Here is a 13,158-nt window from a genome sequence, read left to right as displayed (position 1 = left end):
ACCTACACCACAACCCCCTCCCCCCCGAATGTTCTGACAGTGATTCATTAGCTCATCGTGTGTTTTGTTAGTGATTCTGCAGAACTCCTTGTCTGAAGTAAATTTTCCCTCTAAAAGAAGCCTCTTGTGTTTTTGAAAACTGCAGTTTTCAACGTTTTTTGGGGATTGCAGAGGCTACAAGCAATCACACACACAGCTAAATAAAGACATAAATAAAAATCAACAGACATGTAGACGGATCGCGAGCAGCCAGTTAGCAAGTCAGACCAGCTTTGCTCACTGGTCCATAGTAGAGCAGGCCTAAGGCAGCTATGGCCAGATGGTAATTCCAGAAAGATGTTCTACCAGCCCATCTTATTGATATTCACTCACAGCTCATATTTGTTTTAACAGGGCTGCATGACATGCATTTATTAATTAAGGACTTTACTTAGTATACAATTACACAGTCACACCTGAGAGCTGCTTGGTGCAACCAAAGTCTTCTGCTGTCGGCCACAGGACTGCAAAGCATTCAATAATTTAAGGCTTAAACACATAGCACTAAAAGGAAACAACCATGTTTGCGTTGGTGCGTTTCAACCGAAGAAGACTTTAAGAAAGAGGGACTAAGAAAGAGGGGAAAATGAAGGAGTAGGGGGAAGGGAGGCCTGGCAGAGGGATGGAGGCCTGAGCGCCACAGGCGCATCTGCCCACGCCTCACTTCCCCCTCTGTGGTTTTCTAGACTGGCACATTGACACAAACAACAACGCGTCAGGAGGCTGTCACTTCTTTCTGCTGCTTTCCCAAGACCATTATTTCACATTGTTGATTGCTTCCTATGCAAAAGGATATACTTCACCATGAGTTCCTCAAATTTTTGTTTTTGCTATTTCTGCTCCACATTATCTCCGTGGAACTATCCCAGTTCCCAAATGAGTGATGTTGGGCAGACTTACTGGAAAGTTGGGGGTTAAATAGGCCTTACTGAGTGACATCTCAGTGGTTGTAATCCTGGCAGGGAGACCGAGTTGTTGTTAAATTGACCACCCTACTAAAACTGTCTGGTAGCTTTGGGGGGGTCACTCATGAAACTCATGAGTCCCTTTCCAGATACAGAACCTGTAAAAAGAATCAATCCTTACACTGGACTTAAGCTCTCAATTCTTCAGTATGGAGGTACATTTCTCTCACTTCATTTGTCAGGGATTACCTGATGAAGGCCATACTTGTTATAAAAGATTATGCAACAATAAGTGCTTGAATACATTTTCCATTTTTGTACTTTAGCAGGCTGGTTGTACAGAGCAGTCACGACTTTTTCCAGTCAATCATTCCACTCTCACCTGGAAATGCTGCACTTCTCCTTTTAATTGATTTTACAAACAAGCTAAGACTTGTCATATTACAAGGTGAAGCCCTTGGAAGAGGCCATAAAATGTCTTAAGACTATTTATTGGGTTCTGAAATTCAACTTGTTTGTATGGACACGCATGGATTTGCTGGTCCTCCGGGATTTGCTGGTCCTCCGGGAACAGGCCTTAATAACAAAGGTTTCCCACAAATGGTTCTCATTTTACCAGGTGTAAGCTTTAGCCTACTTCGCCGATACCCTGACGCTATGCTGTATTATCTCATACACTCACAATGGATGACACGCACACAGAAATGTGAACACAACATGTCGTGGCCTACTTATGGAGTACCTCTGTTGTACGACAGAAAGGCTGAAAGAAAAGGAGGTTGGCGAAGCTCTGCAGGCTGGATATAGTCTCCATTTTGGAAGTGGCCAATTAACTCCACATTCCTATTCAATGAGAATGAAGCCAGTGTTAGAGGAACATGTCCCTGTATGCAAACATACATAAACACACAAACACGCAGTTACACATTCCCCTATAATTACAGTCAGACTAATTCTCAAGCATTTTGCTTTTACTCAGACACGCACACAAAGTCCTCCCTGTCCCTCCTCGGCTTCAAGATAACATAATGAGGGCTCAGGTGGTAGCGTTGATGCTTGCTCTGGGCGGTGGCAATGCAGATGTTACCTGGTGGCTCTTTCCTCTGTGTGTGTATGTGTGTGTGTGGGTGTGTGCGTGTGTGTTTGCGGACCAGCTGCGATGGCCAGCTGCCCACTTTACGAAGGTCTCGGCAACTCCCCAGATGGTTGACCCATATAGACAGCAAGAGTGGAGAGGAGCACACACACTCTCTCTCTTTGATACACACTGAGGTACACCTGCGTGGGCACACTTCACAGAGATACTTGTGTAGTCCCATCAGAGCAGGTGAAGGAGGAAAGTAAGAGTTTTTATGACTTATTTTTGGGGTGACCTCAAACTTTCCTGATGCGGCAAAGTTTCATCAGAGTGTGGTTTTATTATTTATAATATTATATTATTACTTTAAAGCTTGCTACAGTTATACAGAATATATGCAGTTAGGGTTTGGGCATCAAGATGGTTGAAACCGTTACCAAATTTCCAAGAACCATGGATTCATTAAGACATGTGCATTTCTGTTCTGCTTATGAGTTTGCATTGCTGATTGAACTGGAGTGAGCATTTCACAGTCCATAAAAGTTGCACTTCTACTTCTACTACTACTATTTGCCGGGACCTGCTACGGGTCATTTGTTACACAGTGCGTCAACAAAGAATGAAGAAGAGAGTACTTCTGTGTGCATTCCCGGACCGTGGCGGACCGCAGCAAAGGCTCCACAGTTTGGCTTAGCTTCACAAAAAAAAAAAAAGAGAACGACACAACAAAATGCAACACCTGCAGTAAGGATATTTGGTGCGAGGGAGGAAGCATCTCCAATATGACGAAACATTTACTTCCACATGGCATGAATGATGCCCCAAATACAGCTAACTCAGTAGCAACCTCTCACACTCAGTTACAGATGAGCACTCACCTTTTATACTGAAGGGAAACCATTGGTATCTACAAATTAGTCCAATATATATTCCTCTTGGGTCGTACTCACACTAGGCCCGTTTGCCTTGTACCGTGCCCGAGCACGATTGTCCCCCCTCCCCACTCCCCCGTTGGCCTGCGCTCACACTGCACCTAAACGATCCAAGCCGGAGCACGTTTACGTCATCACACCAGTGTTTCCGCCACATTGATTTTTGATATTTTTTTTACTGGGCCTATTTACAATCGTATTTGATTGCAGAACACATATTCGCTCAGCGCCTCGATCGCTCCCTCTCTCTCTCATGAACACAGCTGCACATAATATAAAGCTGTCAATGTGCAGCTCTACCTTAAAAAAAAGTTATTAGCAAGCATTTAAAGAGCCTAACTAATAAGAATAGCTTTGTTAACGCACAGCTGGGTTGTCGAGGTTAGTACGAGCGATCGCACTGGCATTGGGGGTTAAACGTGCTCGGGCACGGTACAGATGGCATAGTGTGAGTACGCCCTTAGATAGAAGTCCCCAGAGAAACTCCTTTCACTTTAGCCATGAAGGGGAAAGTGGATGAATGTCTCAGAGCGTTGACAAGATTTGTGGTGAAGGGGTTGGAATCAGAACTGAGATGTGATGAGTAGAATCGGAATCAGAATAGATAAAATTGAAATGATAACCAACCAGCGTCTTTCTTCGGTTGTTCCAACGATTAGAGAGCGTATGCGGCCACCTAGAGAAAAAGCGCTGCAACCGCCGTCTTTTTTTGAGGGTGAGCCAATGGTTTTGTGCGGCCACTCGGCACTTCTAGTTGAAACTTTGTGCCACTGTCGCTCCTGTTCAGGCAACCAATCATATAGTAGATGGGGCGGGACTTGTCACCCTGTTAACCAAGAAAATGGAGCAGAAGCTTTATGTCCTGGCTGTGGCATTGTAATGTCAGACAGAAAATATAGTGACAGAACAGAAAGGCCCATTTGTGGGAGCAGATCGGCCGGACACTGAACGTCACTAGTGAGTGTTGTGCTTTTCTCTCCCTACGCGTTGTAAGCTTGTTGTTAGCCGTGTAACTCAAGCCCTTAGATGGTAATGGTTTTTGGAAACCAGATTTGGAAAAGGGCTGGGTTCTTGTGGGATGTTGAGCTCTGTGCCAGAAAGGAAATCTAACATTTTGGAGTAGCCGTGATAAAGGCTAACCCCCATTTCACACAATTGGACTTTAATCAGTAGATCTACTGCTGAGAAAGTTTTAATGCAGACGTCTCAGCAATATCACTTTAATAATTAAAAAACATTGTTATCATGTTTAGTCATCCCCAAACTGTAATAGTTGGTCAACATGAGAAATAATTACTCCGGATGGGAAAGTAAACAACACAATTTATGGAGTGAGTGGGAACAAGAGGAAGTAAAATGGGATGAGTTAGAACTCACAAATCATGATGTGAAAATGCTGACATTGCTCAGCCTGCTCTTTCTCCTCTTCCTTGGTGTAGCTATCTGCCTGAGGGACCAATGTTTCCATAGCATTGATTTACTCCATGGAAAATATCTAAGCTATGTCACGTTAGAATATAATGTGATGTAATAGTCCATCGGCATCAATAGCCTACTGTGACTGTATGCCCTTTTTTAATTTACGTTGCCCTCACCAGAGAAACAGCCGCAGTTTGTTCAGGCAGTACAATTTACCTGTGTTCCAGACAGGCACCCACTGGTCGGGCTGCCTAGCTACATCGGTGAAAAATAGCAACAAGCGTGGATGTGATCGGTTCAGCTATACGGGTTGTTTTAAGGTAACATTGCGTTAACTGCTCCTAGCAACCACTACCGCAGCTTCTGTCGAATGAAAATGACCACTGATTGGTTCTGATTGGATCATCGTTCCAAGATGTCAGCAATTACTTTAGCGAGTACACTGTTCATATCGTCATAGCCAATAAAACTGTTGGCCAAAGCGGCAAATATAAAATACAAATTCCTACAAACTGTACTTTTCCTTTAACCATATGGGCGGCAGATCAGAAAAGACTCATAAGTCATTTTAGGAATGGCTCATTTCCTGCATGTCATCCCGTCTTTGCCACATTTTCTGTCCCTCTTTGGCTGTACCATCAAGAAATAAAGGCAAAAATCACCCAAAAATAAAAAAAAAAAAAGGACATTGCCCTTAACCCTTTAGGTAAGAGTAATATTGCTAATTGACTTTGCATACTGAGCGTCAACCAAAGTCTGCTGCAGTCCCAAACGACCTCCCCATGGTTCTCCTATGTACAGTAGTCCAATAACAAATGACACCGCAAAACTGTTTAGGGATTGAAATGTCCTTTAAACCTGTGGATAGCCCTTCCTTTGTGTATTCAGAGGTGTTTTTCAGCAGTCGTGTGTGTGTTTGTGTGTGTATGTGTGTGCAGTCATTATCCTCAATGTCACACCGCACTGCAGTGCAGTAAAAACCTTTTGAGGAAGTGTGTGTTTGTGTGTGTTATATAGTCTATCCAACAGTTTCAGGGCTTCCATAAGTGTGAATTTCACCATCTGATGGTAGATCTGAAATTTAAAGTGAGCTGAATATTGTGTTGAAATTTCTTTTAGCCCCTTTATCTGTATTTCTGTATACACAGTTTATTGTCCTATTAGTCTGTCCCAGCCTTATTTCTTTGTCCATCTCACTCCACCTCAGTACATCTGTCTTCGCCTTGTTAATTAAAAACCCCTTTTCCCTTGATCCTTTTCCCCTTTGCGGCCAGATCCATTTCTTTCCCTGTGACCTCAAGTGTTCCTCTTCTTCTCTGTAACAGAGAACATAGAAGCTTGTGCCATCAACAAGGGCACACAGCAGGGTAGAAAGATAAATTGGCTGAGGAAAGAGGCTCGTTCGTCATAGGAGAAAATGCTGACATCTGTGTCGTAACGGATAATAAAGAGAGGGAGGACTATTAAAGGTGAGGAGAAATGTACCGCGGCTCAGCATGACACGAAGCGGGATGGATATTCTGTTGTAGATTGTGAGCAGCTAATGTGTTTGGGGGAGCGGGGAGGGGGGTGGTTATCTTCACATCAGTTTACTATTTAAACCTCCTCGAGCTTCTTTGAGAGAAAACACTGCTCATTGTCTGTTGCTCTGAATTACACTGTCAGGTAATTTGTGTTGACATCTCCTGGCCCAAGTATGTGTCGCAGTTCACACTGGGTTTTTTTTCCCCCTGAACATGTGAACTGCGAGCAAGTTTGATTTTTCTCACTAAATTGACCAGAATGTTAAAAAAAAAAAATCCCATCCAGAGGCGTGCGGTCCACCTGCAGCTTATTTTGTCAGTGTTGCCATGACAACATGCACATCTATTAGGATTTCCCTGAGATTGTTGTCAAAATGTTGCTTGTAGCAGCTCGGATGAGCCAGAGTTGAAACGCGGAACAGCGTGACAACTGTGAAACAAAATTTAAAATAGCTCAGCTTGATTGGTATTTGAGGGAGCACCTCGTGTTGTTAGTCAGATCTCAAAGGAAACTGGAGCAGCATAGGAGTTGGAGGGGACGTGATGCCTTTTGTTATGTGGTGCTCGGGAGATATGTGTGTAACAACATCCAAGACAGTTGTTATTGGTATGAAATATAGGGGATCACTTCACAAAGACCTGCAGTGGGAACCTACACTGTGTAGCTGCTGCCCTTCCTATGTTACAGCCGGCTTTGCCCTTCAGGTGGGTATCTTACTAGAGGGGCTAACACAGAGGCGGCCATTGTTCTCTTCATGCTTGCGTCAATGGCACATGTGCACAAGCATATATACACACACACACACACACACACACACACCACTGCTGGTCAAGCCCCAGCCAAAAAACCCAAAGCCACAAGCAGTGGAGCGGATCTGTCCCAGGCGGAGCGCTTGAGGCTGGTTAAGGAGGTGGACCACACCCAGCAGTGGGAGCTGATGGTCGGCTTGGGAACTAAAGGGAACTCCCATAGGAAGAATTAAGTCATTCCTATTTACAGACCCTCTTAATGTAGAACAGAAGCAGGGTCCAGTTTAGAGAGGCTAAAATATAGCAGCTGGTAAATGATGTAAAATAATCAGTGAGGTTTCTGAAATCATTTGGATATTTAGGTTTTTGGAATCTGCTAGAAGTCACAAGATTATTTTGGCAGTCTGGTTTGTTTATAGATGATAATTGGATGGCTTTGTGGTACTGTGTGCGTGTGTTTTGCTTTGTGTGTATTCTCTCACATTAGAGTGTGTTTTTGGAGAAGGCAGCCCCCTTCTTGTTTGGCGTCGCTCTTAGTGACACAGTATGCTGTTCGCATCCTCACAATATTTACATTCCTCTGTGGCACCACAGAATACACTGCAGCTTGGTGGTATCTGGCAGATGCCCTATGGAAGGTCTTTGCTTACAGTCTGGCAGAAGAAACTCGCACTTTCAAGTTTTTATTTGTTTTATACTTTGGAGTTTTCCCCCTGTTTTCCTTCTGAATTTTGAAATGGCCATTTCCCATGCAGTGCAGTTTTGTCACTGCTAGCTCTCACTGTTGGTGAGGGTGCGGAGGCCGTGTGGCTCTTCTGATGCATGTGGAGCCACCAGCTGCATTTTCACCTGCCAGTGAGAAGCTTCATCGGATCTACAGTCCCTTTTGCAATGCCCCAAACAACCATAGAGGCCATGATCGCAGTGTCAAGGAGACACTATCCCTCGCTGACTGATGCCACTCACTTATACTACACCTCAGGCGACCAAACTGGTTTTTGCAAAGCACTTGGAGCCCTGCATGATCACAAAGAGGTGTAGAAATATATAGCCACTCCTAATCCCTTGCATTGTAGATTCTACCCATCACCCAAATGCTTACAATGAAATATGAAATATGCACTCTAACATGGGATTATTCAATTCCATCCTTTAAAATGGGGTAGAGGACAGAAGAGGAAGTAGTGCAGGGAAACCGCAGAACCATGTCAGAGCTTTCGAACGTTTTACTAAAATCCCTGCTATGCACATCTTTTGAGTCAAACAGCACAGACTGAAAAAATGCCCACAACAGACAATTAATTTCTTTCCACTCACAGTTTATGACATTGCGCATGTGAGTAGGTTGTTGGCTTCTTATTTAAAAAGTGAAAAATGTCAGTGAACAGTGTGACTTTTTTTTAGAGCGCTGGCAGCCTTTCTAAAACCCTTTTGTCATCTTAGTGTACACCGTCTGGGATGAGAGTGTTTAATGTGGGGTGATGTCTTAGTCAGCACCTTCTGCTCTGGCTTGTGCTTATTCCACTCAAATTTGTCATTATTTTTACACTTCCACAAATTCCCATGTGGGAGCTTGACAGTGCATTCCAGTCCTTTCCCCCCTGCCTGACCTGCCTCTAGGTTGAAGGATAGAGCAGCAATAACACATGTGAGCAGTTACAGCAGTCAGCAGTCTGCTTGAAAATTAGCTCAAAATACTAAAAAAAAAGCCTATGAAAAACATTCACCCCTCTGTGTGCACATGCTGCATAATGTTTAATTATCTTGTAGCAGCGCTGCCCTCTGCTGGAAACGTGTCAGTAGGACAAAAACACTGCCACACATTGACAAGGTCCCATGAAGAGAGAACAGTACATGGTGATCCAGCTTCTCTCTCTCGCCCTTGAATTCTTATACACACACAATCAATCACAGGGCAATCACACGCGTGTAATTAAATGATGGATTAATTATAATTGTGTCCTCGTGTATGTATGTGTGAGAAAAAGAGGTCAGAATGGGGGGGGGGGGGGGGGTAGCATTTAATGCCTTTCAGGACACTGGCTAACCAGTGTGTTTGTGCTTGTCTGTGCTTGTCTCTGTGTGTGTGTGTGTGTGTGTGTGTGTGTGCATCAGTTACCGAACCATTGGCCTAATTTTTGGCTGAAGACCCGGAGTCAATGTTTACAGTCACGCACTCCTCTTATCACATGCAGTTGACTGACTTTGTGCCTCTCTTTCATAATCAACCTCTGAATTTCAGTTTTGGTCAGGCCCGGTGTGAAATGGCTTTTTACTCCTCTGCAGTCTTTTTCCGGCCACTTATGTCACGTTAACTAAGCTCTCTCTATCCACTGTCTGCCCCGTGCTCCAGTCTTCAAAGACCTGAGAGGAGTGCAGTAGCTAATAGACCCTAATATGATCGCCACACACACGTACTAAACTTACTCTCAGCTCCCAAAAGCTCTCAAAGGCTCTCCCCTTCTGTCTCTGCTAATCTCTCAAACACAATCTCTCCCCTCTCTCGCTCCCTCCTGCCAAACCCTGTGCACAAGATGAGGTTCAGTGAGTGCTGCTTTAGGAACGTGACTTCCTCACAAGGCAATGAAACTCCACTCTTGCCTGGACATTTTTCATCTGCCTTCATATTCAGGTATTCAGGCACCGCAGGACTCGCTTTTATCTTACATGTTAGGTTCGTGTTTGGTTCTTCACACAGGCTTGAGGTAACTGCTCTGACGTGCAGCTGAAACACACCGGTACATTTCTGTCTTTAAGAGGGGGAAAACAAATATTTTAAAATATTTAAAAATTTCTTCTGCATCTGAAGGAACACTGAGGTTTGTTTTTTTTTGTTGTCTATTCTTGTTTTTGCTTCCTTCAAGATAGCTTGTTAGATGGATAGCTTTTGGTTTGTAGTACCCAATTTAAATGAGGAATGCTTATAAATACTAATGAGCATATTTTGGTGTTGTTGACACTCATTGTAGAAGAAAGACTGTCAACATTTCAGTTTAATGAGGCTGCAGATTTGATATCTGACCCCGTTTGAAGTGTCTCCCCTTGCTGGTGTTTGGCTGTACTACTTTGTTATTGTTATTATTATTTGTTATTTCTCAGTAGTTGTTGTTGTTTTTTTTCTGTAGTTTAACTGGGGCTGGGTGATCTGGTCAAAAATCTCACCATGATAAAGAAATTTCACATCATTCGATATCAATAATTATCACCATAAATGTCAAGTCATTATTTCTTTTGCTCTTGAGTGAAAGGCTGATTTTTGATCCTGAGTGAAAGTTGAAGAAACCAGATGGTTAATTGTGTTTTTTAACTTTTCTTTATGAACATGACAATGAACTTGTGAGACTGATCATTCAAAACAATTATGCTAAATCTTTTTTCAACAAATATGCATGAGTAAAAATATGTCAAATCAATATAAATATGTTAATAGAAAAATTTATTAAATCAAACAATTATTGAACATTTATTGAACATTTGTTATGTTAATATTGAGGAAAATTAAATTGCGATAATTATCATTATTGTTTTAAGTTAGGAAATCTCCAAAGTCACTACTAGTGAACCATGATTTAATCATAGTTCATAGCATGCCTGGAACTGGCTTATAAATTCAGATAGACGGCTTTAGAAAGGCCTGAAAAAAACTAAAGAACTGTTCCCACTGAGTCTATTTTTAGAGCTTTGTGCTTTTTAGTTGACTGTGAGTACATCTACCGTATGAACCAACAGATGGGCTCACCACAGTAGCCTGGATGGCTTGACTGTGAAGTTGTTTTTGTCAGTGATTGTGTTTCTCCGTCAAACCACTGCAAAGGCCACCAGGAGTTGAGTTGTTATTTGGAGTCTGGAACGCCTTTAAATTCAGGCTGGATAACCGCAGCCTCTTTCCTCTTGTCCATTCAGTATGTGTTGAAAATGCCAAGAGAGAGAGAGAGAGAGAGAGAGAGTAGTGTGTAAAACAACATGTGCCTCTGTGCGGTCTATTCTCCCATGTCTGCAGCTTTTGCACAGTCTCTATAAATTCAAATATGAAGAGAAGTGGACTGCCTAGTCTCCCTTTCAGAAAACAAAGCAAAATAAAATTAAAAAAACATTCGCCCAGACAAGGCATTTGTGGTGAGACTTGGCCGGCCATAGTTGCTGTTGGCTTGTTCGAGAAGCATGAATGAATTTGCGTCTGGAGTATATTTAAGTTCACCACCTTAATTTGCTTTTTAAGAACAGTTTATGTCAAGCAGCAGGAAGGGGGAGCTGTGGAGGAGTTGGGCAACAGTGAAGACTCATCATTGACCTTAAACGACCCCTTCGGTTAAGAGATCTAACTTTGGGTTTATATGGGAACATTTGTCCTTTTATATATAACTCCTCACCTCATCTTACCTGTCCTCACTTCATCCAATGTCATCTCCACTTCTCTGGTCTTGCCTTGCCTCATTCCTTTTCTGACATCTCCCCTCCTATTTGCTTCACTACTCTCCTCCAACTTTAAAGGCTGTATTTCGTCTTTCCCTCATTGTGTCTTATTCTTTTACTATCTTACTATCTTTACTTTTAACTATCACTATCATATCTACCAGAAAGGCTATTGAGCTTGAAGGATTGAAGGTGCCTGTAGATTTACAGTTACCTTTAGTGTAGCATTTTGTGGGCTTCAAGTAATTTTTCCCATGCCACCTCTTGCATTATGGAGGGTTCATGTATCAGAATCTGAATTACGATATTTATAAGGCATGTAAAGAAGTTTGTCTTTGCACACACACACACACAGGTCAGCTGTGTAAAGACAACTGACGGCCTGTTGATGAACGCAAAAGCTGAGCCTTTTAGTACAAAACTTTCAGTGTTGAGTTCTCCAGCAAGTCTGATTTGGCCTGACATGAACAACAACACTCCCTGGTGCAATAAAAGCTCTTTGGTTGCCTTGTTCGTATGTTAAAAATCATTGTCCTGCTACGGCTCATCTTCCTCAAATTGGGGTATTGTGTACAAAAAGAGCCACGAGTCCTTCACTGCTCTTCCAATATGTCGCTGTCCATATACTATACGACTGCTCCCCGGGACTGGAATGTGCAGGATATACAGCACACTCATAGTTATCACTTGTAGACACATCATCACCATTATTGCTCCATGTTGTGTGTACATCCATGTAGACTGCAGTGCCGTTAATCTAACCTTAATGTAAATATTTAACTAGTCTAGAATTCTAAGTGGCCTGGCCTGTAGCCTTAAACACTGTAGTTGTTCAGGTCAGTTATCTGCGAGACATACAAGGTGGTTTTTGCAGTAAATTCAGGGACAGCTTTCTCATTTACATGTTGATGTCTAGAACTTTGTCAGCCTTTTTATTTCCAAGGAACATATTTTTGTAATATATTTATTTATACTTTGGAGAGTCAGACTGGTTGAGATAAACCACCACATCAAATTTCAATTTGCCAAATGCAGTGCTTACAGGGACGCACTGAAGCGCTCAGGTTGCAGTGCAGTGAATTCATTTGAAAAAAAAAAAAAAAAAAATGTTTTCCAGCTCAATGAACAGATCCCGTCACACTCAACCTGTATTCCAGGACTTCAAACAATGGCTGTGACGGCCAGAAACACCAGTTTTAGGAATAATTCAGCCAAGTGCGTGGCTGGGAAAGACCAGCTGTGGAAACCTGGCTGAACATCAGCTACTAATGGAGCATGAGCTGCGTACCTTTACTTGCCCTCTGTATCAACCACTAACTTGGTTGCACCGCGTCCTTAACACACTTTTACTGTCAGTAGTTTGACACACACCCTGCCGTCAGCCCGTCTCTCTGCTGTTTACTTACTGGGAACATCTTGTCTTTCTCTCCATCAGGTTTTCCCGATCACAGACATCACAGCAGAGCCAAAGGTGAGTGGCTTTCTCTACTTTTTCCATTTCTCTTGTCACTTTTATTTTTCTCTTTTTCTTTCTTTCTCTTCGTCTGTAACACAATTTCTTGAAAAGGTTTGTACAGCATTTATCAACAAAACACAGAACTCTTAATAAAGATCAATCAGCCACAGTCAACATCATGTTAATAAACCTGTGGCTTAAAAAGGGGCGCTCGGGAGATCACTGTTGTAATTACAAAGGACTACCACTAGAGGATGGCAGAGTTTTACTTTCTTTCATCCTTAGGCTTGTGGTGAGTTTGTTAGGTGGAGAGGGAATACCAGCACGAGGAGTAAAAGGAGCAAGGAGGAAAACTGATTCCAGGATTGTAAGGATTAAAACTTGATTTCTTTGTAGGTTTGACTGTTATGCGTGTATATATGTGAATGTGTGAGTGTGTGCACATTGGAGTTGTGTGTTTTCACTAGTGAGATGTTTTTGCTTGTTGGAGACGTCAGTTACTTTGAGAGGGGATTTGACAGGTAGAGGTAGAGTTTGACTCTGCTCCCCGTGTTAATTCACAACCGCATGAAAACACGAGTCTCTCTTCTCCGCCAGTCCCCTCCTCCTTTTTCCACGCTATACCCCTACGCCTCTCCTCTCT

The 13,158-nt window shown here is 42.7% G+C and overlaps 1 protein-coding gene across 2 annotated transcripts in view; it reads left to right on the top strand.

Annotated features, from left to right (window-relative positions):
• Window positions 1-13,158, top strand: part of adarb1b (adenosine deaminase RNA specific B1b) — a 120,168-nt gene that overhangs the window by 65,596 nt on the left and 41,414 nt on the right. The window contains exons 1-2 of one of the 2 annotated variants that reach the window (XM_038720121.1): window positions 9,189-9,278; window positions 12,495-12,530. In XM_038720121.1, coding sequence (XP_038576049.1) covers window positions 9,230-9,278; window positions 12,495-12,530 — 85 coding nt within the window. In that variant the 5' untranslated portion in view covers window positions 9,189-9,229. Of the gene's footprint in view, window positions 1-9,188; window positions 9,279-12,494; window positions 12,531-13,158 lie in introns of those variants that run through there. The other variant, XM_038720122.1, reaches the window with a different exon arrangement.

Source organism: Micropterus salmoides, unplaced genomic scaffold (assembly GCF_014851395.1).
Source record: "Micropterus salmoides isolate LMB-PRFRI ecotype aquatic unplaced genomic scaffold, ASM1485139v1 Ms_hic_scaffold_15, whole genome shotgun sequence".
Classification (NCBI taxonomy): domain Eukaryota; kingdom Metazoa; phylum Chordata; class Actinopteri; order Centrarchiformes; family Centrarchidae; genus Micropterus; species Micropterus salmoides.
Note: the sequence above shows the minus strand (reverse complement) of the source record. Positions and strands in the feature narration are given on the sequence as shown.